This window comes from Anopheles coustani, chromosome 3, assembly GCF_943734705.1.
Source record: "Anopheles coustani chromosome 3, idAnoCousDA_361_x.2, whole genome shotgun sequence".
NCBI lineage: Eukaryota > Metazoa > Arthropoda > Insecta > Diptera > Culicidae > Anopheles > Anopheles coustani.
The window spans coordinates 30,928,916-30,956,066 of NC_071288.1; the positions used below are offsets into that span (position 1 = coordinate 30,928,916).

The 27,151-nt window shown below is 44.9% G+C and overlaps 4 protein-coding genes across 5 annotated transcripts; 2 read left to right on the forward strand and 2 right to left on the reverse strand.

Moving 5' to 3' along the window:
• Nucleotides 1-610: 610 nt before the first annotated feature.
• On the reverse strand, nt 611-2,183 carry LOC131271554 (vacuolar protein sorting-associated protein 72 homolog). 2 transcript variants are annotated; one of them, XM_058273024.1, is made up of 4 exons: nt 1,963-2,183; nt 1,469-1,899; nt 1,246-1,401; nt 611-1,101 (listed from the first exon to the last, which is right to left on the reverse strand). In XM_058273024.1, exons 1-4 carry the CDS (start codon nt 2,094-2,096, stop codon nt 713-715), a joined length of 1,110 nt encoding a protein of 369 aa, XP_058129007.1. In that variant the 5' UTR covers nt 2,097-2,183; the 3' UTR covers nt 611-712. The 2 variants fall into 2 exon arrangements, with proteins under 2 accessions (XP_058129007.1, XP_058129006.1); XM_058273023.1 differs by having other exon boundaries at nt 611-1,154; nt 1,212-1,401.
• Nucleotides 2,184-3,303: 1,120 nt separating this feature from the next.
• Nucleotides 3,304-5,869, reverse strand: LOC131272253 (uncharacterized). Its single transcript, XM_058273919.1, has 4 exons — nt 5,564-5,869; nt 5,392-5,482; nt 5,008-5,060; nt 3,304-4,946 (listed from the first exon to the last, which is right to left on the reverse strand). The coding sequence occupies exons 3-4, from the start codon at nt 5,011-5,013 to the stop codon at nt 4,512-4,514; spliced, it is 441 nt and encodes a 146-aa protein (XP_058129902.1). The 5' UTR covers nt 5,014-5,060; nt 5,392-5,482; nt 5,564-5,869; the 3' UTR covers nt 3,304-4,511.
• A 348-nt stretch (nt 5,870-6,217) lies between these two features.
• Nucleotides 6,218-7,850, forward strand: LOC131272473 (E3 ubiquitin-protein ligase RING1). The gene is made up of 3 exons (XM_058274215.1): nt 6,218-7,327; nt 7,443-7,615; nt 7,687-7,850. The coding sequence occupies exons 1-3, from the start codon at nt 6,271-6,273 to the stop codon at nt 7,729-7,731; spliced, it is 1,275 nt and encodes a 424-aa protein (XP_058130198.1). The 5' UTR covers nt 6,218-6,270; the 3' UTR covers nt 7,732-7,850.
• An 8,729-nt stretch (nt 7,851-16,579) lies between these two features.
• On the forward strand, nt 16,580-26,460 carry LOC131259259 (uncharacterized). Its single transcript, XM_058260712.1, has 4 exons — nt 16,580-16,596; nt 23,226-23,612; nt 25,778-25,961; nt 26,035-26,460. The coding sequence occupies exons 1-4, from the start codon at nt 16,580-16,582 to the stop codon at nt 26,458-26,460; spliced, it is 1,014 nt and encodes a 337-aa protein (XP_058116695.1).
• The last annotated feature ends 691 nt before the right edge of the window (nt 26,461-27,151 follow it).

Below are 27,151 nucleotides of genomic sequence, written 5' to 3' on the forward strand. Positions count from 1 at the left end.
GCTTTCCAAGAGTTAGTCCAAGAAAGGTAACAAACCCGTACATCGATAACAGTGTGGCAGGAAGTATGTACTCCGTGTAGGGATGTAGGACTTTCCCCGTCCTGACCAGTTAAAAAGGATACCATTTTATGTGTGTTTTAAAATAGCCTAATACAAAAGAAGGTAAGCAAAGGAAAGTTACATGAACGCCTCATCTACGTTGGGAGAAGCCAATATTTAATCAATAAATAGTAGCGCATTGAATGTTATGCCAAATGCACCACCAGTCGTCTACCAGCATTGAACGCTGAATAGAACTTGTTGTCGTTGATGTCGTTGATTAATAGGTAGCTAGGAGGGTAGTTAGAACGGTACAGCCGAAAATAGAAAGCCATTACAACCGTCTGATTAGTAGAATAGAAGTGAAGACTAACATCCCGCACCCTCAACAATAATCGAAAAGGTGAACACTACGCCTGCGAAGCGCATAGATTAACGTAAGTAGGCCCTGAGATGAAGATAGTCTGATGAATGTGATAGATATGCAGTGTTGTTGTGGCTTTTTAATAAAACATCTGCCAACGACGCAACCGCCGAAAACTACACATAAAACCACACACTCACAAAAATATATACCTTAATAAATGCCACTTTAGCCTAGCACGTTTATTTATGCTGTTTAGATCCTAGATAGTCAAATTTATGAAATACTCACTTACATTTGGCTACGTTCTCATTTCACACTGGCGACACTTGGTTTTGTTGTGCCCGCTCCCGCCGCCGTCGCTTTTTCTCCGGCCGCGCTTTGCATCTTCTTAAGCGCTGCCACACGGTACTCTTTAATTTTCTTGCGCCATTCCAGCCACCGGGTCACTTCCGGATTGTCCACATTGCCTCGTTCTTCCAGTTGCTGATAGTAAGCTTCACGGAGGATTTTGAACGCTTGCACATTGCGGTAGGGTAGCTGCGTGACGGGATCGTAGTAGCGGGCGGGAAGTCGAGTAACGGCACAAATCTGGCGTAGCCTTCGACCGTTATCCGGTTTGGGAAAGAGTGCATCGAATACCTTGTTGTCGATGTCATTTTCGAAGGTAATGAATGTCCGCTCGTATTGACCAGTCACTTCCAGCCGTGTCGTACTCTTTTTGTTCCGCTTCATTGTCTTATCTCTGGAACTAGTGATTTTTGGTTATTAATTTTTGGTTGAGGAGTTTGGTTCTGTCAGCACATACCTTTTGGTCTGATCATCTACGTCCTTTGCATCACTGCTGATGTTGAGAGGATCGGTATCGCCTTTGGCGGCGTTGGAAATTTCTTCAATTATTGGCATTGCGGTCGACAGATACCGTATAGTAGGTCCCATGAATTTACGCTTCGTAGGTCTGGTTTTCTGTTTTTCGAGTTCCATCCTACGGAAACGCTCTATGAGAGGAAAGTATGACAAATTTATCAGGGTAACGGATGAAATGTGCTTTGAGAGCTTTCCTACCCAGTGACTTGAGATTTTCTCGTTCGGTAATTTCGGCCTCTTCTAACAATTCCTCCTGCGTCGGAATGTACTCTTCGGTTCGTATTACGCGGGTTCGCTTTCGCTCCGCTTCGAACCGCTGCCTCAACCGGCTCTGCGTGGCCGCAGTTTTTGCGGCGGTCGATTTACGAAAAGACTTACGACCGGAGTCGATAACCGTAAACTTGGGCCGCTTCCGCAACGTAGACTGTCGTTCCGTTTTTGGCTTAGGTTCTTTCGTCCGTGCGGTCGGTTTCTTCGGGGCCGGTTCGCGGTACGCTTTTGTAACCGTGCCCACCTTGCGCCGCTTTGCACCTTTTGCCGGTTCTTCGTCGGCGTCGGAGATAGGCTCATCGTTTTCGTCAATACTGAAGTCAGAGTCGACGATATCTTCTTCGTCGTCATTCTTTTGTCTGAAACCATTGGTAACGGTTTTAGTTGGTGCGATAGGCCCTGAAAACATCCAAGCTTCTTACACATAATCGCCATCATCGGCTGTTTCACTGAAGCCACCGTATGAGGTTTTATAGAAATCATCCTCCTCCTCTTCGTTCAGCAAATTTGCCATGCGACGCCCGGCATTTGCGCGCCGTTCTCGAGATGCTGCCATTGCGCTTAAGTTACCGATAGGTTGCAGTTAGAAAATATAATATTTTACCACTTAGTTTTGAACACTTTTAACACTTTCCGAAGTTTTATTATGACATCCGAAAATTTGTTTGGTTATTTGCCAAAGTCGATAGAACTTACAGGGGCATTTTAACGACCAAGATCAATATACGTTGAGTCTTCGTAAAGCCCCTGTTTTATGAAATTCGTCGCCTGGATGACATGATTTGAATAGGCCGCGTCAGTTTCAATTTTCAGTTTTATAACTCATCTTTTAATTAATAATTTCATATACGCTATACCACATACTCGCGTTTTATTTGCAAAACTTGCAAATGTTTCCCCTACTTAAGTCTCGTGCTTCAAAGATTCAAATTCCTCAGATTGCTGATTGGCCAGTACATATTCTATCGATTCGGTATGTAAAACTATTGTAAAATACAGCATTAAAATAGCTTTCTTTCATTTATTGGTGTACAGCCGCAGTTCAACTTTAGGCAATAAAAGTCGTTTCAAGTAATTTAATTAATGGGATTTATTTGTGTATGCATGTTAAAGTAGCTTCTCTATAATAGTAAATTTCACTTATTGTTATGTTCCTTTTAGCTTGCCGGTAGTGTAGCTACTTCTATAATAGTTGCCAATCCCTCCAACGCTTTTAACGGCTAACAGCTGCATTGTGTTAATCCTCAAATTTGAAGTTCTTGAATTCATCGGTTTCACTCGGCTTTGTTGTGTAGTAGAAGCTGATTTCATTCATTAACTCTTCATTGCTAATTTCGTTTCTTCGGATATAAAATTTTTGATCTACGATTTCCAAAAAATCGTCTACATAGTTACGGTTTTCTTCCATTTTCAACATTTTCGCAGCTTCTATAAAATTAAGATACTTTATGACTTAAATTTGTTCCTTTTAGCTTGCCGGTAGTGTAGCTACTTCTATAATAGTTGCCAATCCCTCCAACGCTTTTAACGGCTAACAGCTGCATTGTGTTAATCCTCAAATTTGAAGTTCTTGAATTCATCGGTTTCACTCAGCTTTGTTGTGTAGTAGAAGCTGATTTCATTCATTAACTCTTCATTGCTAATTTCGTTTCTTCGGATATAAAATTTTTGATCTACGATTTCCAAAAAATCGTCTACATAGTTACGGTTTTCTTCCATTTTCAACATTTTCGCAGCTTCTATAAAATTAAGATACTTTATGACTTTTGGTACTGAACTAGAGAGTAGTCTTATTATCTGGTTTTCCGAAGAATTAGCGTTTTTTGCTTCGTTTTTTTTCTCGTCTGATACGTTTCCATATTGGGCGCGGAACCTTTCGTTAAGTTTCTCATTGTCTATCAATTCCTGTGCTATCCCAATCCAGTCACTGTTTGTTTCAGTCATGTTTTCAGTTTCAGCCAGTTTCAGTTCTTATTTTTCAGGTTCCGAGATCAACTAGAAAAGGAATAAAAGAAATTGTATAATTTCATACACTTTAGTTTTGAGAAAATTGGACGAAAAGAGAAAATTGAAAGAAAAATGTACACAGTATCAAATGCAACAAATGAAAAAACGCTATGTTTCCTCCCGCCACAGCGTTGTGTATTTTAAAACATTTTTTTTATGTTGTTATACAATGCTTAATGTTGCATGGTGGTGTTTATTAAGCTTTTTAAAAAAGGCAGACAGCTTTAACATACAAATTTTCATTCCCATTTAAAAGTGTCACATCTATGCTTCTTTTTTCCACATCTACACCAAGCATCTAACTAATATTTTTTATAATTATAAATAAATTTTAAATAATAAAATTGTTTTTGATGAATAATAGAATTGTTTATATTCAGCCCTATAGCAAAAGACATAAAAATGCTTTGACAGCGAATTCTGAACTGAACTAGAAACCAGCTTCGTTACTCACATATTTTATTAAAATTACTTGACCATACCATAACTGCTTCATGTGCCATATGTTAGGGTGCAATGAGGTATTTGAAGAAGAGTCGGCCATTCGAGAGCGTTATCATTTTTCAATGGAAAATCCTTTTAAAAGTATATGTATAACTAAACAAAATGTAAATTCGATTTTTGACAATAGTTCAAAGCTTTCGTGTTCTTTGGTTCAGAAATTATTTAAATTAAACATAAACGTATCTGCAATGTCTAATGTGATGTTAAGAGTGAAAAGTACCTTTCTCTAGTTAAATCAGCCTAGTCCTAATAAAAAATATGCATATTAAGAAGTAAAGATGAGATACCGAATTGGAAAATTAAGGGTGCGACCGTGAACGAGATTGATCTTCTTATGGAATCACCCCATAACCGTCTAGCGGTTCTAAGTTAAGTCAGGGGGCATCTTCTGGCCCAGGTAAACAAATCATCTTAGGTTAAAAAGTTTTTCATATAAGTGATAAGATTTACATTTTTCCACTCAATCGGACTTCCTTATAGTCTCTTTTCCCTGATAAGCTTTTTTCAACTTTTCCTGAAATTTCTTATATTCCTCAGACATACTCAATCTTAAACTATATTCGTTGATTATTTTTTCGAGAACCGCTGTTTTGCTTGCATCATTAGTGCAGTTATAAAGATCATCTGCAAACTGTTCGTCGATCGATCCCATTAATGTTCCGTGTGAATCGTCCTCAACGTTTAGCCTGGATGGGTTTTCCATGAAACCTTTTGCCATATTTATATATTCCAAATAAAAAACAGCCTTTGGTGTGGGTGTTGTTGCGAACATCGTTTTAAACATATCGACGGCTTCCTTATTATTTAGGAAGTCTTTTACTCTGTGTGTCGAGTTTATGATTTTTTCCAGCTCATCTTTGCTGAGTTTATCGCACCCACAAGCACATTTTAAGAGCTGCAAAGAGGGATTTTGATTGTTTAATTCTGCTTGAATGCTTCAACAAAAACAAACTTACATCCATATTTCAGAACAGGTGTTGTTGTTAAGTCACAAACGGTGGTTCAAGTTCTGAAATATTCAAAGCAAAGAGAGTTTCAGCACTACAGTGTACACTGATTAAAAATTAACACAACACAAAAAGTCGTACGAAAACAACTGATACCTAAGATGTTTAATAAGACATTCACAAGTGATGATGAAACATGTGTGAATGAACTCAAAAAACAAACAACAACGAGCTAGAATCGAATTTTAATTGCAAATCTACTGTATCTCAAAATGGCAAACCAAAAAATCATACGCACACACCAATATCATAATAATATATTTTCAGCAGCATCACTATGCAGCATGCAAAATCACATTACACGATTAAACAAAGTGATGTGTTCATACGCACCTTTTCAAAAAGCTTATCAAAAAGAAGATGCCTTGTAGCTGCCGGTTCGGTACAGCGCTGTGAGGGCTGCTCTCTATTTTTAGTTGTTTTTCTAGGAAAGATAAGAAAAGATACAGTAAACAAAATTGGATCAGATGGACCTGGGAAAACTGTATCTGCATTTGATTCTTACCAATCCACTTTTACTGTTAATTTATACGATTTTGGTGCGTATTGTCTGGCACTGAATTGGTCGCAATTACAAAGCACCGGAGAAAATCTTTCGTTGTCTAGAACCAGTTCGATTGATTACGAAAGGTAGTGTTTCCTTGGATAGATAGCACAGACTACTAAGATAAGGGTGTACCGTGAAATGCACTATGAACGGATAGTATATAACAACAGAATGTAAGCTCACAGAATACTCATTCGATGGGTAAAATTCGAAATGCAAGCAAAACGTAAAAATGGACGAAAAATGCCTAATATAAGAACACCCGGTTCTCGGAGTTGTGTTTTCAATAAACATTTGATCACATCAATGTGATGACAGTCGCGAAGGAAGGTTACTTTAAGCAAGGTACATGGAAGAATCACAATCAATCTTGAAATCCATGTTTGAGGTATAGTACGAACTATTGATAGCTCAGCACTTTTTTGATGCATTTTAAATTCGTGTAAAAGCATTAAAAAAAGTAAGCTTCGATAAGAAATAATTTTGAAGGGTTTTTGTGAGAACTGCATATCTGTTGGTTATATACCTTGGCATGTGTCACATCCAACCGGCATAAATCTTGGGCAAAAACATTTTTGTTTTGATGCCAAAAGTGCATCTTCGTCACGGCAGTAGAAAACAAGTGAATTCATTGTGGTGCACCGTTAACCCATAAAAAATAAAAAATGGCATCGGTAGAACCTATGTCGAATAAAACATGGGACCTGTCCCTGTACGAGCTTCACCGTACACCACAGGAAGCTATCACGGATAACACGGAGATTGCCGTATCACCTCGCAGCCTGCACAGTGAGTTGATGTGCCCGATTTGCTTGGATATGCTGAAGAAAACGATGACCACCAAGGAGTGCCTGCATCGGTTTTGCTCGGACTGTATCATCACGGCCCTGCGGTCGGGCAACAAGGAGTGTCCTACGTGCCGCAAGAAGCTCGTTTCCAAGCGTTCCCTACGCCCAGATCCGAATTTTGATCTGCTCATTTCGAAAATCTACCCCAGTCGGGACGAGTACGAGGCGCACCAGGAGCGCGTGTTGGCAAAGTTCAACCAAAGCCACTCCCAGCAAGCGCTCGTACACTCGATAAACGAGGGCATAAAACTGCAGTCACAGAACCGCCCGAACAGAAAGCAGAAGGGTGAGAATGAGCTGTGCCCATCGAATGCCAGTTCATCTTCCAACTCCACCGCGCAGCCTCAAGCTACGGCAACGCCCGCGCCCACAAACGGTGCTACCGAACCGGGTAAGGATAATCAAGCCAGTTCCGGTGCAACTGCTGGCGGCGGTGGTGGTGGTGGTGGTGGTAGCGGTGGCGGAAGCGCTAGCGGTGCTGGTAGTGGCAGTGGTGGAGCTACAAGCGGCCCAACTCCTCCCGCTGGAGGTGAACAGATGTCCAGCCGTCAGTCATCCAATCCACCCTCGGTACGTAGCACTCCTTCGCCTGTTCCGTCAAACATCAGTTCGGCAAGTAAGGCGAAGCGACCACGGTCCGTGATGACGTCGGAACGATCGGAGGAATCGGAGAGCAACAGTGAGATGGACGTTCGTACGGAAGAAAATGATTCCAATTTGGACACGGAAGGGGAGGGAAATTCCGAGCATGGTAGTGATGAAATCGAGCTGGTATTCAAACCTCATCCCACGGAAATGGCCAGTGACAATCCGGTGTTGAAAGCGTTAAAAGAAAACTCGATCCGGTACATCAAAACTACTTCAAACGCTACAAGTAAGTATGGAAAATGTCATAGTGTAGGAATGGCATAAAAGCATCGATTATCAATAACTTTCTACCTCTCTCAACAATTTTGCGATCTTTATCTTTTTTCTTAACGTGATACAAGTTGATCATCTGAGCAAGTACCTCGCGATGCGCTTATCATTGGATCTTGATCCGGCATTTTCCGAGACGCATCGAATGATGAACTTTTGCATCTACATCGCGCAGCAACCGAGTCAACTGGTCGTGCTCAGTGGTAACCAAACACTTCAGCAAGTGAACGAAAAATTCTGGAAGGTAATAACGATAAATTAGCTTTAAAAACCCAAAAACTCAATCGCAACTTGCTTCTCTTTTCTTCAAATTAGGTTAACAAACCGTTGGAGATGTACTATTCCTGGAAGAAACCATAAAAAATAACTCAATGGTAGGAGTTATTAAAACACAGCAAACAAATCTTACTACTAGCTTTTAATGAGATTTATATTCATGTACTACTGTAACACAAGAGTTTCAAATAAAAATGTAGATTTAGTGTGCATTTAAAATGTTTGAAGTGCATATTTTGGGAAAGAAAATCATTTCTTTATACCTGTTCCATGATTTTACCGTTTATTTCTGACCTGTTTACATGTATTTAAAAAAATAGCATACATGAATTTCCGAAGAATGGTGTACCTGTTGAAGTTTTTGTTCTGCTTCTCTCAGGATTCTTTAGTAATTTCGTTCAGAAAAAGTAATTACCTATTATTTTACTTTCTTATAACATCAGTTCTGCCAGTTCATTGACAATATTTTTAATTTATCACAACTTTTATCTAAATTTCAAAATTATGCGGAGCGCATTTGAAAGTGAAAGATACCGTTCCTCTTCTCCTGACCTGGAGGTGATTTTATTTTCCTAAGATTGGTCTATTAGTACGGGAAAATTTTAATCATGCACTGTTGTTGTTTCTCCAACCGACAAGCAAATGCCGTAGATAACTAGGAAAGAAAATGAAATGGCAATGGCTGCCGTCGTAAAATGAAGGAGTTTCCGAGGAGTGTTTTGTAGCATTACACTAATTTCCTCCGGTCGGAGTAATAAGTTTTGCTTTCTCTAACCCCACTGCACGCAGCCTACGAACTAAGCGCCATGCCAGTTTTCTCATGAAAAAAGTATTTTAAATCTCCTGTGCCGATGCATTATTCAGCGGCATTGCGTGGTGCATTATGCATAATGGGCCACCGCCGCATACGAATGCATCCCCGCGCAGCGTTTGTGCGCGTTGTGGGAGAACGATGAAGAGAAGGAGAGAAGCGTGCGCCAAATGTGTTCCATGAGAAAGGTGTCGTTGACTTGCTGACATTGACTGATATATTTCGACTTTCGTTTGCATGCTTTCTAGGACATTGTCGACAGGAGCAACTAGTTTGCGAATCCACTGGATTGTATCCGGGAACGGTAAAATCGGTGGCGATCGGTTGTAAGGAATGTTGATTTTTTTTACAAAACCAATATCTTCTGCTCGAGCTTTTTTTTGATATTGATATTTTTTCAATTTGAATATTGATAGGTAAGTTGACATAGTGTTAAATGAACTTGAACTATCCCATTTAAATTTATGTGTGCCTTAAAACATGAGTACATCTTCGACAAAATCAAGAGAATTTATTCTCCGATTCAATAATTGAATTAATTCTGAAATGAGAAGTGTTTGCAAAATTCAAGAAATTTTCCATCTTTTCGTATGTTAAAGGCTGTTGAAAACTTTTCTTAATTCATTTTTTTAAAGTTTAAATAACTGAATAGAGTTTTTTAAACATGAAGTGACAATTTCTTCCGAAAATTAAATCAAGAATAGAGAACTTGAATATAAAATATTGACATCTGCCATGCAAGTCTTTTTTATTATATGTTACGGTCATATTGACGTGTATTGTTTTAGTTCCATGCCACCAAACTTTTTTCCATTAAAATCTTCTTCCGTTGAACAAAACGCTTACTATCCACAGGATCTGTTTTTGGGTCTTCATCTTTTCACCCGTTTCCCAAACGGGGAGACCGCAATTATAGCGCGATTGTGGTCGAAATCCGTAAAAGGACCGTGGTGGCCTAGTCCTCGTTTGCCTAGTCAAACACGAACATGCTTGACCCACCGGTCAACGGCTTCCAGTGCCGGACGGGAATTCTTCGCTGATGGAATATGGAAGGCATGCCGAGCGCAAAGATCGACCCGGAGCGTCACAAAACATATCGAAAAACGGCGCGATGTGTCGATGTGTGTCCTGCTTTGCGCAAACAATCGCAAAAAAAAAGTTAAGCACAAATTCTGTCCCGGCCATCGAATCCCGAGTCGCTGTCCCTCCCGAAAATGGAATCGTCATTCCGCGTTGTACCGTTTGACCTTTTCCGCCTGTTTGCGCTTGGTGCGCCTGCGAGTACACCCGAATCGATCGGGAACCGGCCAAATCGATCAATCTTGCACTGGCACATATGTGTGTGTGTGTGTGTGAAAATTCCCGGGATGCTGGGGACCGCGGGAACGATGGAAGCACGCAAACAAGCGATCGGGTAAGGGTCGAGCAAAACAACGCAACATTGACGATCGACACTTGAGATCGCGCTTGTGGCGAGAGAAATCTAAACTCGCGCCGCCGAACAAGAATCTTCGTCATCCGAATATGCCGGGAAGGAGCAGGAAAGAAACCCCAATCATCATGCCACCGCGCGGGGTTCGCACCGCTGAGAAAGTTTTGCCTTTTTACTTTCCTCCCCGGGATCCAACCGTTTCCGTCTTGTCCATCCCATCGTTCTGTACTCGAACGCTCTCGCTTTCCACCAGCATCCGCTGCCGTGGCCGCATCACATAGGGTACGTGTACCCCGGCCTTCTCGCTACATAGATGAGCCGTGAGCGTCATCAGCGAGATCCCCCGAAAGCTTTGGCCCCATCGCCCCTCCTCCGCCCGTGGCTCGGGATAATCCTCGCAAATCATCCAGCCCAAAACGCCATTCTTGGAAGCGCTGACCGCATTTCGTGATGATGGTGCCGATGCCAGTGCCAGCTGCAACCTAATGCTGCCACCCCTTCGACGCCGAGAGACATCTCTCTTTTTCTGCGCACCCGCGGTATTAGGGCCCACTTGGGGTACTTGTCCCAGTTTGGCCCCCTTTGTCGGCCCCATCGGAAAGTATTACAATGGGTCCCGAGGAGGGAGAGGGATGCATTTTGTTGGGAGCCGGGCGGGATGGAGTTTGGAAACGAGTCAGCATGCCGGCGTGGTGCAGTATCCGTCCGATGCAACGATGCCAGCGCGTTGTAAATAGCCCGTTCCCAACAACAGCCGAACACAATCATGCCCACTGTGTTTAGAGCCCGAGCTTTCGTCCCACACAGTCGGTAAGATTTGGTCATCTGTTCGAATGCATTTGTTGTTATTTTTTTTATCTTCCTACGGATGCGTTTTCCACTCCCCCGGGTTTGCGTTTGCATTTTATCTCGAACGCACCGCGTTCGGTTTATCCCACTCCTTGCGAGGGCAGGTTTGTTTGTTTGCGCATTTATTGTATTCCTTTTCTTCGGACGACTTTTCATAAGTGCCTCGACCGGTAGCTAGAAATCGGACAAGACAGAGAAAGACGAAAATTGCCCATCGACAGAAGTGATGAGCAACGACAACGAATGTCTAACAGCGAAGAGAAGGAGAAATAAGGAACAAACCCACACACATACACAGATTTGATGATGGGGCTGCTGCCACCTTATGGGAAAGAAAATGGGTGGATGGAGGGCTATGGGACAGTGCTGGCCACCCCCCGCGTCCACCTTGGTGAGCCTAGAATGATCGAATGCCGCACGCCGTGGCCATCATCGACACCAGCACTCACTGCGCATTGTGGGATTGAAGTGAGCATTAGACAAAAAATCAAACATAAATCAGAAAGTTGAAAATTTTAAAATTTTCCCATAAGAACTACAAGGGTTCAAAATTCTGTAAAATATCACAACCCTATATGGGTTCATATCTAGTAGACAAATTTTCACGATGTGTGTTTTATAAATCGCATGTCAAATCTTGTCCGTATCCGACCTACTAGAAATTTATATTGAACTTACTGGAAAACCTCATTTGTTGAAAGTAAAAATCTAAAACAAATCCCTATACGTCCAATTTTGCTTGCCTACATTATAAAACTATGTAGAAAAGTCAAGAGAAATAATTAATTTTACATCACCTCGTAAAGACTAAAACATTGCAATTTCCCCGGTTGATTTATCTAACGATCTGACTTCATTGGAGAAATGTGTGCCGGCTTCTGGTATTGAGTTTCTTGTAGTGGTTTTATTGGTCGTAATTGTTTCGTGTGTTAAAAAACACCAAGGAATTTAATTCGAATAAAGTACGGCAAATATTTGATTCAATTTGCCTATACATTATTACCAAATTAAAAATATATTCAATGAGTCTTTTTATAATGCCAGCTAAAATTTCAATATCCTAAAATGAACATACCGAGAATAAAGACAAATAGTAAAGCAGTCATACTTTCATATCCAATCCTAATATACTAATATCTAAATGCAAATTGTAAGTTTTTGCTGGACTGAACAACGCAGTTTTGTTCTTTTTGCCCAAATTTGTTGGATAAAATTCCTCCACTGTGCGGTGATGGATGGCGATCCTCCATGCGCGCGACAACGATCGCCGGACGCTGACGCACCTGCAAAAGCCCACGGAGATGAGCCGTTGTTGTGTTTGATTGCCGCGTTGATCAGTGCTTCTTTCGTCTCATCGCGTTCTCTTCGCTGTCTCCGAGAGACCGAGTTGTTCCTTCCTCGGGCTCCACCGAACCCTGAGTGGCGGTGAGAATCGTGGAGCCCGCGAAGGGTGAAGCTTTTCTTAGCCACGATCGACGGGCTGCGAAGATCTGCGCGCACACTGGAACTCATCTCGCTGGGGCCGCTGGGGTTGCGATCATGATTTTGCAGGTGGGTTCCACCGTGTAGACCGCCGCCATAAGGCGCCCGACGAGCTTTCCCCGTGCGGACCCCGATCCGATCGCGTCATTCTGGTCCGGTCCGTCATCGCGAGCGGTCGTTATCAGCGCAAAAGCAAAAGCGGGTCTCGAAGCGTACGAAAGCGTGTCGTGTTGGTTTTAAAGTGCATTTCCAAGTGACTAACTAAAGCCGGAGAAAGAATTGCAATTTTCATCGTATTTAAGAGCGTCGGCAGGACGTAAACGACACAAAAGAACGCTCGGAATTCCGCGATCTTCCAAACATTTCGGCTGCTTCGGTTCCGATAAGATCCGTGGCGCGGGTTTTCCCCCCCTTTTGGTTCTGCTTTGTTTTCGAAATACGCCGCAGTTTCTTTTGCTGCGCGTTGGTCGTTCTGCTTTTCCACCAAAACCGTGTTCGCTGGACGGTGTAGTAACGGATTGTAACAAGTGACAGTTAGCAGTTCCTGTGCTCGTCTGGAGGCGGTGTGTCGACACACCCGGTAGCGGCAGCATCGTCAGTAGCGGCAGCAGAAGCAAAGCCAAGATGTGCAGCAATCGATTTTCGTAAGTACCGTCCACCCTACAAACCCGGTTGCCCAGCATCCGCCTGCCGGTTTTGGTGCTTCCGATTCCGTTTCCTTCAACACTCTTGTGCTTGCCCTTTCGCCTTTTCGACAGCGTCTGGAATTTGGGATTTTTTTTCGGGAGCCTGTTTTCGCTCGGTACAGTTCTGGTTGAATCTTCTTCCAAATGTACACACACACACACACACACACACACACGCATGGGGGTCTTGCTGTTCGTTCGTCGGGACTTTCCGTCTCCTTGTTGCGATCGGTACTGCGCAAAAGTCGAACACCACCACCCCTTGGCCAAAGGGATCGAAGGTATCGGCGGCAGGGTTGCAAAACGGCGAACGGAGATGATTCATGGCTCCCGAGCTCCCAGGCCCAGTCACGGTGCAATCCCACGGGCGGGCCAACATTTTATGCTGCCGCGCGGTTCCCGGAGGCTCCGATCGGGCGGGCGGACGGGCCGTGCATATTCGCTTATTTTCTCCCCAGCACTGTTTTACTTTTTCGCATGGCACCCTCCGGGATGATGCAGCAAACCAACAATTACTCATACACACGCAAACCCACACGACGTCCCGGGCCTGGAACGTCGCCGTTGTTCCGCGCGCGCCACGCGAAGAAGCCGGAAAGGTCGGTTCGAGAATTCGAGAATTTAATATTCGCAGCCGGACACACGCCGGCAAAAAGGCCAAGAAAAAAGGGCCGGCACGGGGAAGGGAATGGAGGTGAACAAAAATACACACATCCACCAGAGAACCATAAATATTCGCAAACGGTCAGTCGGGCGGCCGGTGCAAGATGCAACATCGCAGATCGGTTGCAAGCAGACTGTGGTCCGGTCTTGGTCCAACAATCCAGCATTAGATCAGGGGTTGGCATACTTTTGCCTGGAAGGAAGTAGAATCTATGCATATTAATTTCTGTGGAAAAGTCATTGCATCGTTTTTGGGGAGGACTTTTCCGAACCCTGAGGCATACAACAATCTGTTCAATTTTCCATTTCTTATTCCAAATATAATCTGGATTTCATTTGAAGTTTCGAGTGTGGTTGTTGTGAAGCAGTTCATCTAGAAGTTGCACGAAATGACTTCAACTTTAATACTTTGAATTTGAAAGCATTAATGAATAAACAGAAGGAATGAAATGTTTAGGTCTACAACAGTTACATATATTTTTATTTCAGTACGACTCAAATTATATTTTGCTAGAAAATTTGCAACTTTGCAATTGACGAGTTAGGAAGATCTGGTATCATTGCTTACTGACTGAGAAATAATAGATGAAACTAGTGCAGCAGTGTTTTGCAAATGTGTAGAAACAAATATGAAACCATTATTTGTACACAAAACTGTAAATTTATTATGAATTTGTAAATTGACTAAAGACTGGTCATGTAGATCATGTACAATTCCGATATTAAATACCTTCTCTTCTACGAAATCAATTAACTGCACCTCCAGCAATTGAAGTGGTCAAACTCGATGCGGCGGAGATTGCCGACCCCTGTGTTAGAACGTTAGGCAAACGGATACGCGAGGACACGGTCGGGTGGGAACGCTAACGACTGCAAGCGGAGCACGTGTAGCACCGAGACTCCAATTTTCCACCGGTCCAGCGGTCCAGCGATCGTCGGGCATCCATCGACCCATCGTTCTCATCTTCGTCATCGGCCTGTGCCGGTCGTGTTGATGTTGGCTTTTCCAAGAAAAAAAGCCCCCATCTTCACGTAAGCGCACACGCACCGGCGGAGCGATGATGCGCCCATTGCAACGGTGCACCCCGGTGCGTATTTGTGATTCTTGCACATTCTTGCGCTGAGGGCGACAACATGCTGACCGGTCCAACGGTACCGGTGCGCTGCGAGGGGCGCAGGGCGCAGGGGAGGCACGCGAACGGCGATTACTGGTTATGACCCATCGCAGAGGATGGAGGCTGTTATGGACACACACATTCCGGTTTCATCCACCCGGGGACGAACTGGTTGACAACTTGAACCCGATCCCCGATGACGAACGAAGGTTCGCGCTCGGGGATCGGAATGGAAAAGTGAATTTTTGAATCGCACCAACCTGCACCCGAGCGGCCAGGTTTACCAACCTGACCAACGGGCTACCCACGCCTTCCCCTTCCACGTCGTTGGGTGGCGGTTTTCCCATCGAGTTGGGGCGCGTGTGGGTAATGGAGATTTGATAATTTTCCCTCCCCTTAGACCTCACCGAGTCAACCCCATGCGCTTGGGCACGCGTGGGGAGGGGGGACGGTTTGATTCATGAGCATCCCGGTGGCGCTTCGCATTCCCCCGGAAGCAGCAGTCATAGAAGCAGATGCTCGCAAGAACGCACCGTTGAGTGTATTTTTATTGGAGTGGAATCGCGCCGGGCGTCTTCGGTGCGTAAAACTGGAGCGTAATAGAATGGGAGATAATAGGAAAGATGGCCAGTAAAATTCCCACCCCGCTCCGCCCCGAACCGGCCTTTTCTCCACCCCCGACAGCAGAAGAAGGCGTCGTTGATCTGACGGTGGCACACGAACCGTCGAGGGTCACGGTTTTCGTTATGCCGTCAAGGTCCAGCAGAAGACCGTTCTTGGGGCTAGAGCGTCGGAGCGTTTGCGTGGACTGCGGAAGTGCGGAGCCCCCACACAGAACAAACGATGTGAATGTGGCTGCATCTTCAAGTCAGCCAAGCTTCACTTCTTCGGCGGAGGGTGGAGGGTTTGTTCCCGTAACTTCCGCGTGCGGTCCGGCTGACGGAGGGTCTAATGGGTTGAAAATATAGCTGGTGGAATTTAATTGTATGCGATGCAAACGGTTCTGGGTTTCCAGCACGCGACTCCACTAAACAAACTACTGCTTAAGGTCATCACCAGACCAACGAAAGATGGACAAAATCTCTTGGGAGTTCATTTCTTGCATGGTTTTGTGCAGATCGAAAACATTTGTTTGCTTTTTGAAGATTGCACTTCATAAACAGTTCATTAACACCTCATCAATCTAGTTTAGTAAATCCGAAAAGACTCTTAGGCCTTAGCAAATCAGGCCCTCTTTATTGCTTTTCTGATTCTATTTACAGAAGCATGAAGGAAATTTTATGCAACAGAGTGTTAAAATTACCTTTTGCGGAGTGTTGTAAAGTTGTTTCTTTAGTTGAAACGAGGAAGAAAGGTTTTAACAGTTTAAATGAAACATATACAATGCATTAAATAAGCATCAACAGAAAGAGTCAATTTTACGCCCTTGTGTTTCCCATCGGAATTGCATCGAAGCCGAATGCCTCAAATAATCAAAAGCACTTTGCGCCGAAAGAAATCGAAACGAAATCAGCCACATTTTTCCGCCAAACGGAAGTTTACGTTAATTGCAAGTTAGTTGTTGATTTAATTTTTGCCGAAAAGTGAAACGTGTGGGGTGCCGCAATTTTACGCCTTTCTTTTCACTTCTGGCCAGTGTGTGCATGTGTGTGTGTGTCTGTCTGGAAAATTCAATTAATCGATATTTTATCCTTTGCTTTCACCGTTTGTCACGACGTTTTCATATTCCGTTGGCTAATGTTTTAATTTACGTTGAGTAACATTTGTCTTCTCTATTTTTTTGTGCTTTTCTTGTTTGTTGGTTGTTTGGAAAAAGATGATAGAACATCGTAGGAAAAGCTTCACAAACGATGAAACCTACAGCACAATGTAACCGTGAGTCGGTTTCCCAAAGATGTCAGATCATCTCGGGTATGTTGGTGCACCGACCCACCGACGTCTTATTAAACCGACGATGAGAAAGGTGGATGCGATGGCACTTGATTTATACGCGTTTATCTACACCAACGTGGCGTGCGTGCCGCGGGTTCGTCTCTTGGGCGCTCGTTAAGCTCGCGCACTTAAAAGATGATTTGCGCCCGTAAAACAAACGCGCGCCGCCCGCCGCCCGCGGGTTGGGGTGGGGGTCGGCGAGCGGAAATGCCACTCGGAAGCGACGGCCAGGAAGGTTCGTAGCGTGTCGTGTGCCGTTGGGGGCCCTTTTTCCCAGGCCCTTCACGTCGGATGTGGAACCGCGTACCGATCCGATCTTTCCGTCTGCCCGTTTGCTGTCCGATCGGTATCGTCGCGATGATCCTCGGCGATAAGGGCGATACTCACCGGTGATCCGGCCTGTTCGCCCACCGTGCCGACCTCGGGAACCGGAGCAAACGATGCCCCGCGGGGGAATCGCGTGGAGGCAAATCTGTCTGGCCCGTTCGCGCCCAATTATGGATTGGCGGATCGGATCGCTCGGAGTTGGTTGGTGCGGGTTTTTTGTTTGTGTTTCAGCTCATCACACGCTACGCCACGGGTTGCGCCACAACGCGTCCCAATTTGTGAACATTTGCACCATTTTTCCTTGGCCTAACCTTTTTCCTGGTGGTTGGCGATGGCACAGGAGCAGCAGTGGTTGGTGGTTTGTGGTCAGTAGCTGCAATTTATTTTGCGCCCAATCGGTCCCTCATCGTCATCGTTCGCGTCGAAATTGACCGCGCGAAAAACTAACAGCATGGTGGCCTGTCTTATGTTGGCTGGCAGAGAAATGGGAGTAAACATCTCAAACATCCCATCTCCGGGGTGCTGGTTTTTGGTTCGTCTTGTCGTTTTGTGTTTTGTTTTTGCTCTTGTTTCGTTGTTTTTTTTCTGTTTTGCTAATGTTGGCCACCGGGAATGCAGTTTGCCACCTTGACCGATTGAGGGAATCATTATTTTTGACACAGAATTTCACCAATCCCCAAAACATTAATCATTTCGTAGGAGACTTTCGGGACGCCGGAAAATATACCTACTCCCCGATGATAATGAAACGCAGCATGATCTCGTTTTTTAGGGAGGCATTGTTTTTTTGTTGTCTCCGTTTTTCTTCCGATTGGTTCCTCTTCTTGTTGTCCCACTTGGGGCTGCTGGGTACGGGCGAAAGAACTCATTAAATGGCCCGCGTCCCAGCTCGTTAATAACGTACGGTAATCACGTTTATTACGCGTCGTAGGCGTCCACAAATCAATGTTTGTGACTCGTTTTTTTTTCCCCCCGTCTTTAAGTTGCCCCGCGGGAATGTCGATGGGAACGGGTTAGCATGACGGAAACCCATTAGCGCACCTGTTCATTCCATTGCGCTTGGGTTCATCCTAATTTCATTGCCTAATTACGAGCTCCCGCTCCGCTCCCCCACAGGTTTTACCTCTTCTCCTCCCCGAGTATGGGGATTTTTCCACGCCACGAAACAAAGTCCTCGCGGTTCGGAACGTTCTCGACGCACCATAAACGTCCTCCCCAATGGCGACCGAACGGAATGAAAGATTTTTATGTTAAAAACGGCAGCACCACCACCATTATCTTCCGTTGGTTTTCCCTGCCCTTCCCTCGGTTTGGCAAAGACGCCAATCTTGCCGGGCGAATCTGAAGTGCGGCAAACCGGGCGCATTCTCGGTGCCGCAAAAAGGCCTCCGAGAGAAGAACGATCAAACGTTCGTGCTGTAACGGATTCGGTCGCACGGATGGGACGCGCTCGACGATAAGAACGAAATCTTAACGGCAAACGGCAACAGATACATCAAAACGGGTCTTGGGCCACACCGTGACGAACACTCCCAGTTTCGTTTACGAGCGTTTTCCCGGGCTGTCGGCGGGGTACGGTGGGTACAATTTTTTTACGATCCCCGATTCATTAACGCAACTTATTGGCTATTATTTTCTAACCTAAATTCCCTTCCTATAGCCGGATGGGCTGGGTGATAGTTTTTCTTTTTTATCTGCTTCGTTCGCTTCCTTTTCTTCTATTTATAGCGAGCAAATAGCGCGTTCCTTCTGGCGATGACTTCATTCACCAATCATCCGATTTTAATTTAGTGGACAAAGAGTAAAATGAGTCATTAAAATCGGTCTCCTCCTCTTTCAAAAGGGACGGTACCTCATCCTGGGGAAGGCACAATCTCCTCACTCTCTCACGACCCAATCCTTCCGTGACTGGCGCTTCGTTAAGGGAAATATGCTGCCGGGAAGCATAAAACCTACTTCGAACCATCTGATTCGTCATCGCCAGCGGCTTCACCGGTTAGGAAAGGCAACTTGATGCAACTCGACTTGATCGTCGCTTGATCGACTAAGCTCATCCTCAATGGGCATTAGATGCTCAGAATTTTGATGTGCGTCTCTTAAAAAAAAACTTTTCATTGCAACGAAATTTCGGTAGCCTCAGCCTGGCGGGCCTTAAATCAGGGCACGGGATAGCGTTTTAACGTACCATTCCGCACTATCGGACCACTGCCATCTGTCATTAAATCTGTCAGCTCCTGCACGCCCATTCGAGTGTGTCCCATTATTGGGGCTGCAACTTCGAGGTGTTTTGTTTGACGACAGGAAAGAAAATCACCGCCGCGACAAACAACCTGCTGATCTAAATTCCAAGAAGGACGGATTGGAAAATAAAATCACTAACTAAAGCTAATGAGAAGCACCACCAGGCTAGCAGCTTCCAAACTCCCAAAAAAAAAAAACAGCACCAACCCCGAGGGCCTTTGGGAAGATGCGATCGTCGGCCCGTTTTTGTGGTTTTCAATTTTGCCTGTTTGGAAAGTTGCCGGGCGGGAAATCGGTGCCGATGGGATGGGTTTGGGACCGGCCGTGGCTGCGCCGATTGATTGGTTTTTCTTTCTCCGAATCGGAAACAAAGCGCGGCGCAAGCGAAACCGGTGTCCGCCGGAGGAACCTTAAGCGCATAAGCCACGGCAAAAGTGGATTTTCGCAAAACAAATCGAAAAGCAGCACCGCCAAAACCGCAGCAGCAAAAGTGAGTGGAGAAATGATTTATTTAACGGAAGAAATTTCCACCCCTTTCCCGTATTTTCGGAGAAGGAAATCCTCGCCTGCCCTCCAGCGCGCTGGCGGTTGGATTATTTTTCAAATGGTTTGCAGAACAAACCGAACCGCACCAAAGAAAGCCACCCCTTCCTGCCTACCTCTTCCAATTATGCCGGCTGTTAATTGGCCTAATGAATGAGAGTGGAAGATTAGTGTTTGGGAGCTTCTTTGGTTGGGGAAGGGTTTCTTTTTTTTTTACTGTTGTGCTTTGTTCCTGCCGGAATAAAAGAGGAAAGCCAGCCTTGGCAGAATCGCCCCGATGTCGTATGACACACTTTTTACGATCGCGTTGGGCAAGAAAATTCAGTTGTATATATGGATATATGGATGCTAATTGAGAGTGATCGATGCCATGTTTATGTTCACATGGTTTTCTTTTTTCTTTTTTTCTTTTTGTTGTACCCTTCATCAATTTTTATAGCGCTCATTAATGGCTTTCTTCCTGTTTCTAGCCCAGTTTTTGTGACTTGGGAAATTGTCACCTGTGGGACATTAATTCGGCATGCTTCATATGTATATGGCGTATAATTTAGCAATAAAACATGCTCAAAGTTTTGCCGATTGCGATTGTTGTATTAGTTTTTTTATTATGTTTTTCTCACATTGTAAATGTTGTACATAGGAAACCAGAATAATTCTGTCTGTTGGATAAATTAGAAAAGTATTAGAAAAAATTTAAAACAAGATTTTCACGAGCAAAAGAGATCAAAATAAGACGGTTTTTGTTCACCATTAAATAGCATTGGTGTTAGTAAAAAAGAATTAAAACAAATATAACAGAATACCATACTGAAAATTGCAATCAACTGAAAGTTTCACAATAAAATACTTCAAAATATGACTTTAAAGTATTAAAACGATTCTATGTTGAGTACACTCTGTAATTCATTAAGCAATTTGTATGGTAACCCAAATAAAAATATTCCAGCTTCGAGAAAATTCAGTTGGCATGTACAAATTTGCCGACTCCTGGTCTGGGGCCCAAACAACCGTGATAAGGAAAAACAACAAGCCATTCTTGAGTTCAAAGACACCCTCAATTGAATAGCACCGAAGAGGAGCACCAGAACAATCCAAGGGCAAGATAAATGACTCACGGGAGCAACATAAAAACAATTATTTCGAATTACAACTGAACAATAATAGAGCACATGTCGCGCTTCACCGCCAACAATGTGTCATGGCTTCCCAATTTCTTGCCGTTCTCCTGCTGGCCAAGTACCGGTTCTGGCAACCCGCAAAACACCCGATCTGCACCTCCAAGGAGGTACTCCAAGCTAATGGATCTCCGCAGAAAAAGCAGAACTATAAATGAAGTTGATGAAAAGGGGCATTGGCATACCACGGCGAGTTATCTGGCATTCCGAATTTCGTTGGCCCCGAACCCCGCGGGGCCGCGTGAGTCGGAGGAAAAGGTCAATAGAACTATTGTGAAGAGCTCTCCCCACCTTCCCCGGTCCGAACCATGATTTGGTGGCGCGATTAACGAGCATCCGAGTTGGCTCGTGAAGCGAATCGCTAAAAGAACGCGCCATCGCGGATCTCCTGTTCTTGGTGGCGCACCGCACCGAGATTGTTTCTCGTTTGCAAACCCCCCCCCCAAAACAAAGCCAAAAAGAAAAAAACCTCCACTCACAATTTCTTCCACGGTCCGGAACGCCGAACAACAGGCCCTGGACGCGGGGCTCCCTGATTTCGGACCAGAAGCCAAGGTGCAGAAACCTCTGTAAATCCATGCGCATAAACATCACATCCCTCACACCCCATGGGGATAGGGGGTTGGTAGGGGTGGGTGGGAAGGCAGGAGGTGGAACATAAAAGTAGAATTCGCTTTTCGCTTTCGCGCAGGTGCCATTTCGAGAGGGAGCTCGGGGCCGTTACGAACGAGAACCGCTGGGAGAACCGAGCGTATCGGGATAATTGCCAGAAATCCGCGAAATCCATCGCCTCCTGACGGACGGTACGGAGCGTTACAAAAGAGGAGCATAAAAACACTCTTCCCCAAGACTCGTGTGTGTGTGCCTCATAGTGATAAAATGAACCGAAACGGTGCTTTAAAATGAAGCACCATCGAAAGGCGTCGGGCCGATGGCGTGCTGCTCGGTGGTCCTAATCTTACAACCCGTATTGTAAATAGCAACCGACCAAAGGTTTCCACCAGGTTTATGAGTCCCCCTAACTTCTTCTGATGAGGTTTCAGGTCGTTCAGGCTATTTTTATTTGCTAAGGTCGACGATTGACCATCTTCGATGTTCGCGCACCGATTCCAAGTAAGGGAAAATTAATATCGTGCCCGTTATAGAAGCTGCCCTAGCATCCCCTGGATGCTGGGAAAAATAAACTGACCTGGGAAAAACTAACTGCAATGATTGCGCGACCGATTTAAGGCCGAGCCGCAACCCGATATGGAGCCGAACGGGAAGGGTTTCTCATTCCCAGCAGATCATACGTCATACCGCACCGTTTTCGACACGACGTTCTCCATGTCGGGGAAGCCTGGAGGGCTTGGGCTGCAATTGCTGAGTTCCCGAATGTAAAAACTTCCCATCCGTATCGAATCCGATCACCGACACACAGCATTGCTCCGGGTGCATCGTTTTTCTTTCCGGGCTCCGAAACCGAACCACCGGGCACCCTTTTCCCCCCCGGCCCCGGTTCGAACCCAAGAATGGTCACCGGAATCCGGGCCCGGCGATTGAGGCCGCACGAGGCAGGCGGCGAAGCAAACACACGATGGGCCGATGGGAAAAAAAAAGCAGACGAGCCACCATTTAGCCGCCTTTTTCGATACGGCCAATCGTCGGGGGTTCCGTTGCGAAAAGCGATCTCGTCTCGCGATCGATTCGCGCCCTGTCCGTATAATGCGCCCATTTTTCCGAACGCCGACCGTATCGATGCTCGAGGTGCTAATGTCCTGCTGTGACAAGGGAGCGGGAGGGGAGGGACGTAAGCCGCCGCGACTAGCGTGAACCTCTCCCAACGCTATCAATAATACATGCCGGATTATACGCCGCTACAGTCCGCGGGGCGAGTTCTGGTTCTGGTTCTTCTGTGAGTCGTTGACGCGCGTCGCCATTACGGGGTGGGCTGATTTAATGGCTCTTTGGATGGGGAAGGAGCTGGAAGGGGGAGGGGGAGGTAAAACGAGCCTTATCGTGTGCAGCGTGCGCGGCTAATATAAGATATGTTAACGGTAAACCCGCCCGATGGTGAGACGAAAGCGACACGTTGTCGTCCGTCCGGCGGAAAACGCCTCCCATCCTCGACCGTCGTCGTCCGGAACAATCTGTCAGTCTCCGCTTTCGGAGCGTGATCCTTCCCAACCGCGCCACAAATGACCATTTTGCAACAACGGGGTTTCGCAAAGCTCATTCCTATTTTTCCATTTTCATTCCCTTCGACGGCTCGGTAAATTTATTCATACTCCCTTTATTATTTTTTTCCATTTTCGCTCTCCGTTTCGCTTTTCGTTCGCACAGCGTGCTGCTGCTCCTTATCACCTCCGGCGCGCTGCTGGTGGCGGAGGCGGCGGCGTCGGGTAAGACGCACGAGACCACCGCCGTCGGTGCCGGCGAAAAACGGTCGCAGCCCGGTCGGGGCCCCGGGGCAGAGGTGCACCAGGCGGACGTGTCGGTCAGCGAGCCGGTGGCGGTGCGGCTCGGAAAGGCCGCCAAAAGTGGCTCGTCGCCGATCACCTACATCAAGACGCTGCCGTCGGACGGCGCGTCGGGAGAGGACCGTGGCCACGGACATCCGGCGAATCGGCTGGCGAACCATCGCGCCAAACCCAGGAACGGAAACCGTTTCGCACCGAAATCGCTGGACGTTGCAGCGCCGAAAGACTTGAGCAACGCGGAGCTTTTCGGGTGAGTAGCGGGGATGGAATATGGGTGACGTTCGAGTGAAGTTTTGACAAGTAAATTAATTAATCTTTCCTCTATTGCCTTTATTGCTTTGCCGTTTTTGATCAGAAATTTGTGCACGAAGTTTTTTAAATAATAACAAACAACATTATCACACGAATCGATTTTGGAAAGTAATTTTGTCTTCTGTTTCTTCGGTTTAATTCGTTTCCTACTTTCTTAACCTTTATGAGCTTATGTTTTGTAGTAGATTTTTTATTTTTATGATTAACAAATTTTGATAAGTTTGTGTTGTTTTTTTAATTCAGATCAAAACTAATGTTCCAAATCGAAGGTTTACTTTATTTCATGTTACATAACATAACGCTTTTCAAGCAATTTATGTGAATGTAGAATTCTTGAAGAAGGATAAAGGAAGCATTATGTAACTAGCTAGGTTATTCAATCTACATCCTGGCTTCGATTATAAGTAATTCTAAGCAAATATTTATAATATTAATTTTAGAATTGGACAAACGGTGCAAAACATTTCCTCTAAAGACAAATTACAAGTTCATTATATTTTTTTTTTAACTTTAAATACTTCTAAACTGGAAAATAAGTTCATTTGAAATTCATCTAATTCATCTTTTGGCTAATACGTTTATCTTTTTTTATCTTCATACTTTACCTTACTGTTGTAAAATCAAATCAAACGAAGAGTGAGACATAAACGCAAATTGCTGTAAATAGATAACAATTTAGTTTTACATGTTTTTTATGCAAAAATTAACAACTTGAGAGCTTGATAATCTGTTTTACTTTATTTCGGTTGTGGAACTTCGTAGAGAATCTATGAGATTTATATTTTTTATTTAATCCACCTCAAACATTAGTTTGCTGGCAATGTGTGTTCTAACATAGCTCGGAATAGATTTACAGTTCTTTTCACTCGAGTCTACTCCATCACCTAACGATTGTATCGTTGAAAAATAGCGGATTTCACTTTAAAAAAAAACTCATTCCCTCAGTCATTTTTTCCCGCTCCACTCGTAACCGCCAAAATATGCATATTTATAATGGCCAGATCTAGATATTATCATTTAAAACGTTTCACTTTGAGGGCACTTCCCACTTCCGCGTGATAGCGGTACAATACCTGCAAACAGTAACACAGCTAGAAACGCGATTTCCCCTATCACAACCCAGTGATCAGCGGGAAGTTGCGAAATTATATCATCGCCTCGAAATAGCTGCCCTATCGAGTTAATTTCCGATCCATTAAAAACGACCCGGCCGACCCGCCGTGCCATTACAGTCGAATTTAACGCGAGAGAGCCGTACGTAATTACACGAGATCGTACCCATTTTCGTGTTATTAAAGTGAGGTGGTTTTTTTTGCAACCGTTTTACTATGGAAATCAATCGTATTTTTAGGGTTGCTTTTGTACGGTACCTATCACGTTTGACATGTGCGAAAATGTGTTGCCCACTCGTTTAGCAGTTACGGTTGGTGGAGGACCTGTGGTGTTGGAGACAGTAATGATTTGCATGCAGGGTTCGGTAAATCTGCCAACCGAACATAGGAATTTTTCTTATATGCGTCACTTCTTCTGAAGTCAGTCCATACCTTTTTGATCATGTTTTCCAATTAAGTTTTAATTTAGGACATGAAATCACGGACTGGATATGAATTGATTGGACGGAATTGGTTGCCAACCCCTGGACAGCAAATAAGTGTTTTTTTCCTAGTGTTGTTGAACTACGTAAAATCTGTGTAATATCAATTTGTTGAAAAGCAGGACCAAAAAACCGCTGGGATAGGTTAGTGGAGAACAAATCACATCATACCCCTATTTTCATACCTGTAAATTCCGCAACCTCATGCCTATTATGAACATGTTTCACGGTGGTATCTTTCAGAAGCTGCGTAGCGAGATCGTCGCTCGAGGCGATCTTCTTCGAATGTTCATTTCTTTTTCGTTCCTCGATTTGGTTTATCTTCGACAACCCTGTCCGATGGCAAAGAGGCCTTAAATATTGATTTTTCGCTTGAGAATCGGTACTTCGGCACGTCAAGTGCGTCATGTTGAGTGTCTTCTCCCGCCTGGTTGATGATCGAAATCGTGACATGTTAGTTGGCCCCGTTTTTCTCAACAGCATACGTGTGTGTGTTTTCTCTTCCGCAGGAAATTGGGTCTCGGTAAGGTCCGGCCGGCGACCAACCACCACAAGAAGCGCCTGGCGGAGGAGTCCCGGCACTATGGACGCCCAGATGACTCGCACATGTACGTCATCAAGCTGCCCCCGAACCCGTACTATTACACCCACAACGTGGCCCCGCAGAACAGCATCTCCAGTGTCGGCAAGCAGGTACGAAGGGTGACGGGAAGAGGGCGACTTTCGACTTATAACATTCCTTCCGTCTTTCTCAACCCGGTGACAGGTTCCGGTGGGCTTCAAGTCGAATGGTAAGCCGGCCCGTATCTACCACTGGAACATTCCGGTGCTGAAGAAGATGCTCGGGGCGAAGCAGAGCCGTCACCCGAACTCCCGCCGCCACGACGACATCGACGAGCTGATCGACATCAAGGAGATCCCGACCTGGACCAAGCCGTGGGAGGGTGCGCCGCGCGAGAAGTCACTGCTGAAGGCGAGCACCGGGCTGGCGGGTGAAGCGGATCGGGCCGGCAAACGGAAGCTCCCGACGTACTACGCGCCGGCCAAGAAGCAGACCGGCGGTGGCAAGTCGAAGAAGCACGCCGGCAGCAAGTACAACACGAGCGGAAGCAACGGAAAGCCGCAGAGCTTCTACATCCTCGGCGACAAGGACAGTCGAACGAAGATCGTGGGTCACTCGGCCGATGTATAGACTGCGGAACTAGAGCCCACGGTCAAGCATCCATCAGTAGGATTACAATTAGTCATGGCATTGGCCCACGTCGGGGCCACAACGGGAATGGCTTCTTTAATCTTTCCTTTTTCGAGAAAAGAAAACTAGCCTCTGGGGAAATTATATTTCATCACCTGACGACCTTCGGGACCGGCGTATCGCTGCTTCCCTCTAACTTCCCAATGGACTGCTCTGGGATGCCCTGGAAAAAGGGAAATGAGATTTTAAACTTTCGTGTAACACTCTATGTCTACAGAACTGAGTAGTCGATTTTAACCAACTTCTTTTGGTCAATACTACAGAATGAAAGAAAACACAATCCCATATTTAACTTATCTATAAAATCGACACAGCAATGGAATTGCATAATCTTGCTGTAAGTGTACTTACTTTAGTTTAAGGCAACAATGCTTCTAAATTGATGAGACTTTGCGGTTTTGAACATCACACTGGCATTAAGAGCATCTTGAAGAATGCAGATAATTATATAACAATACAAAAGTACTTCACTGCATACGGAATTTTCAAACAGAATGGATGGATTTTCGCTTTCTTTTGATGAGATGAACATAGTTTTCAATCCATAATTAATAAATTAAGCTTCTGCAATGCAGCTTCCAATTAATTCATTCAACTGAATAGTACTCATATCAAAACTGGCAAGAGATAT

Coding starts and splice junctions, on each gene's coding strand:
- LOC131271554 (XM_058273023.1), bottom strand. CDS start 2,096: ATGGCAGCATCTCGAGAACGGCGCGCAAATGCCGGGCGTCGCATGGCA. Junction 1,402..1,468: donor AGAAAATCTCAAGTCACTGG/GTAGGAAAGCTC, acceptor TTCCTCTCATAG/AGCGTTTCCGTAGGATGGAA. Junction 1,155..1,211: donor GTAGATGATCAGACCAAAAG/GTATGTGCTGAC, acceptor AAAAATCACTAG/TTCCAGAGATAAGACAATGA.
- LOC131272473 (XM_058274215.1), top strand. CDS start 6,271: ATGGCATCGGTAGAACCTATGTCGAATAAAACATGGGACCTGTCCCTG. Junction 7,328..7,442: donor AACTACTTCAAACGCTACAA/GTAAGTATGGAA, acceptor ACGTGATACAAG/TTGATCATCTGAGCAAGTAC. Junction 7,616..7,686: donor TGAACGAAAAATTCTGGAAG/GTAATAACGATA, acceptor TCTTCAAATTAG/GTTAACAAACCGTTGGAGAT.
- LOC131259259 (XM_058260712.1), top strand. Junction 23,613..25,777: donor AGCAACGCGGAGCTTTTCGG/GTGAGTAGCGGG, acceptor TCTCTTCCGCAG/GAAATTGGGTCTCGGTAAGG. Junction 25,962..26,034: donor TCTCCAGTGTCGGCAAGCAG/GTACGAAGGGTG, acceptor ACCCGGTGACAG/GTTCCGGTGGGCTTCAAGTC.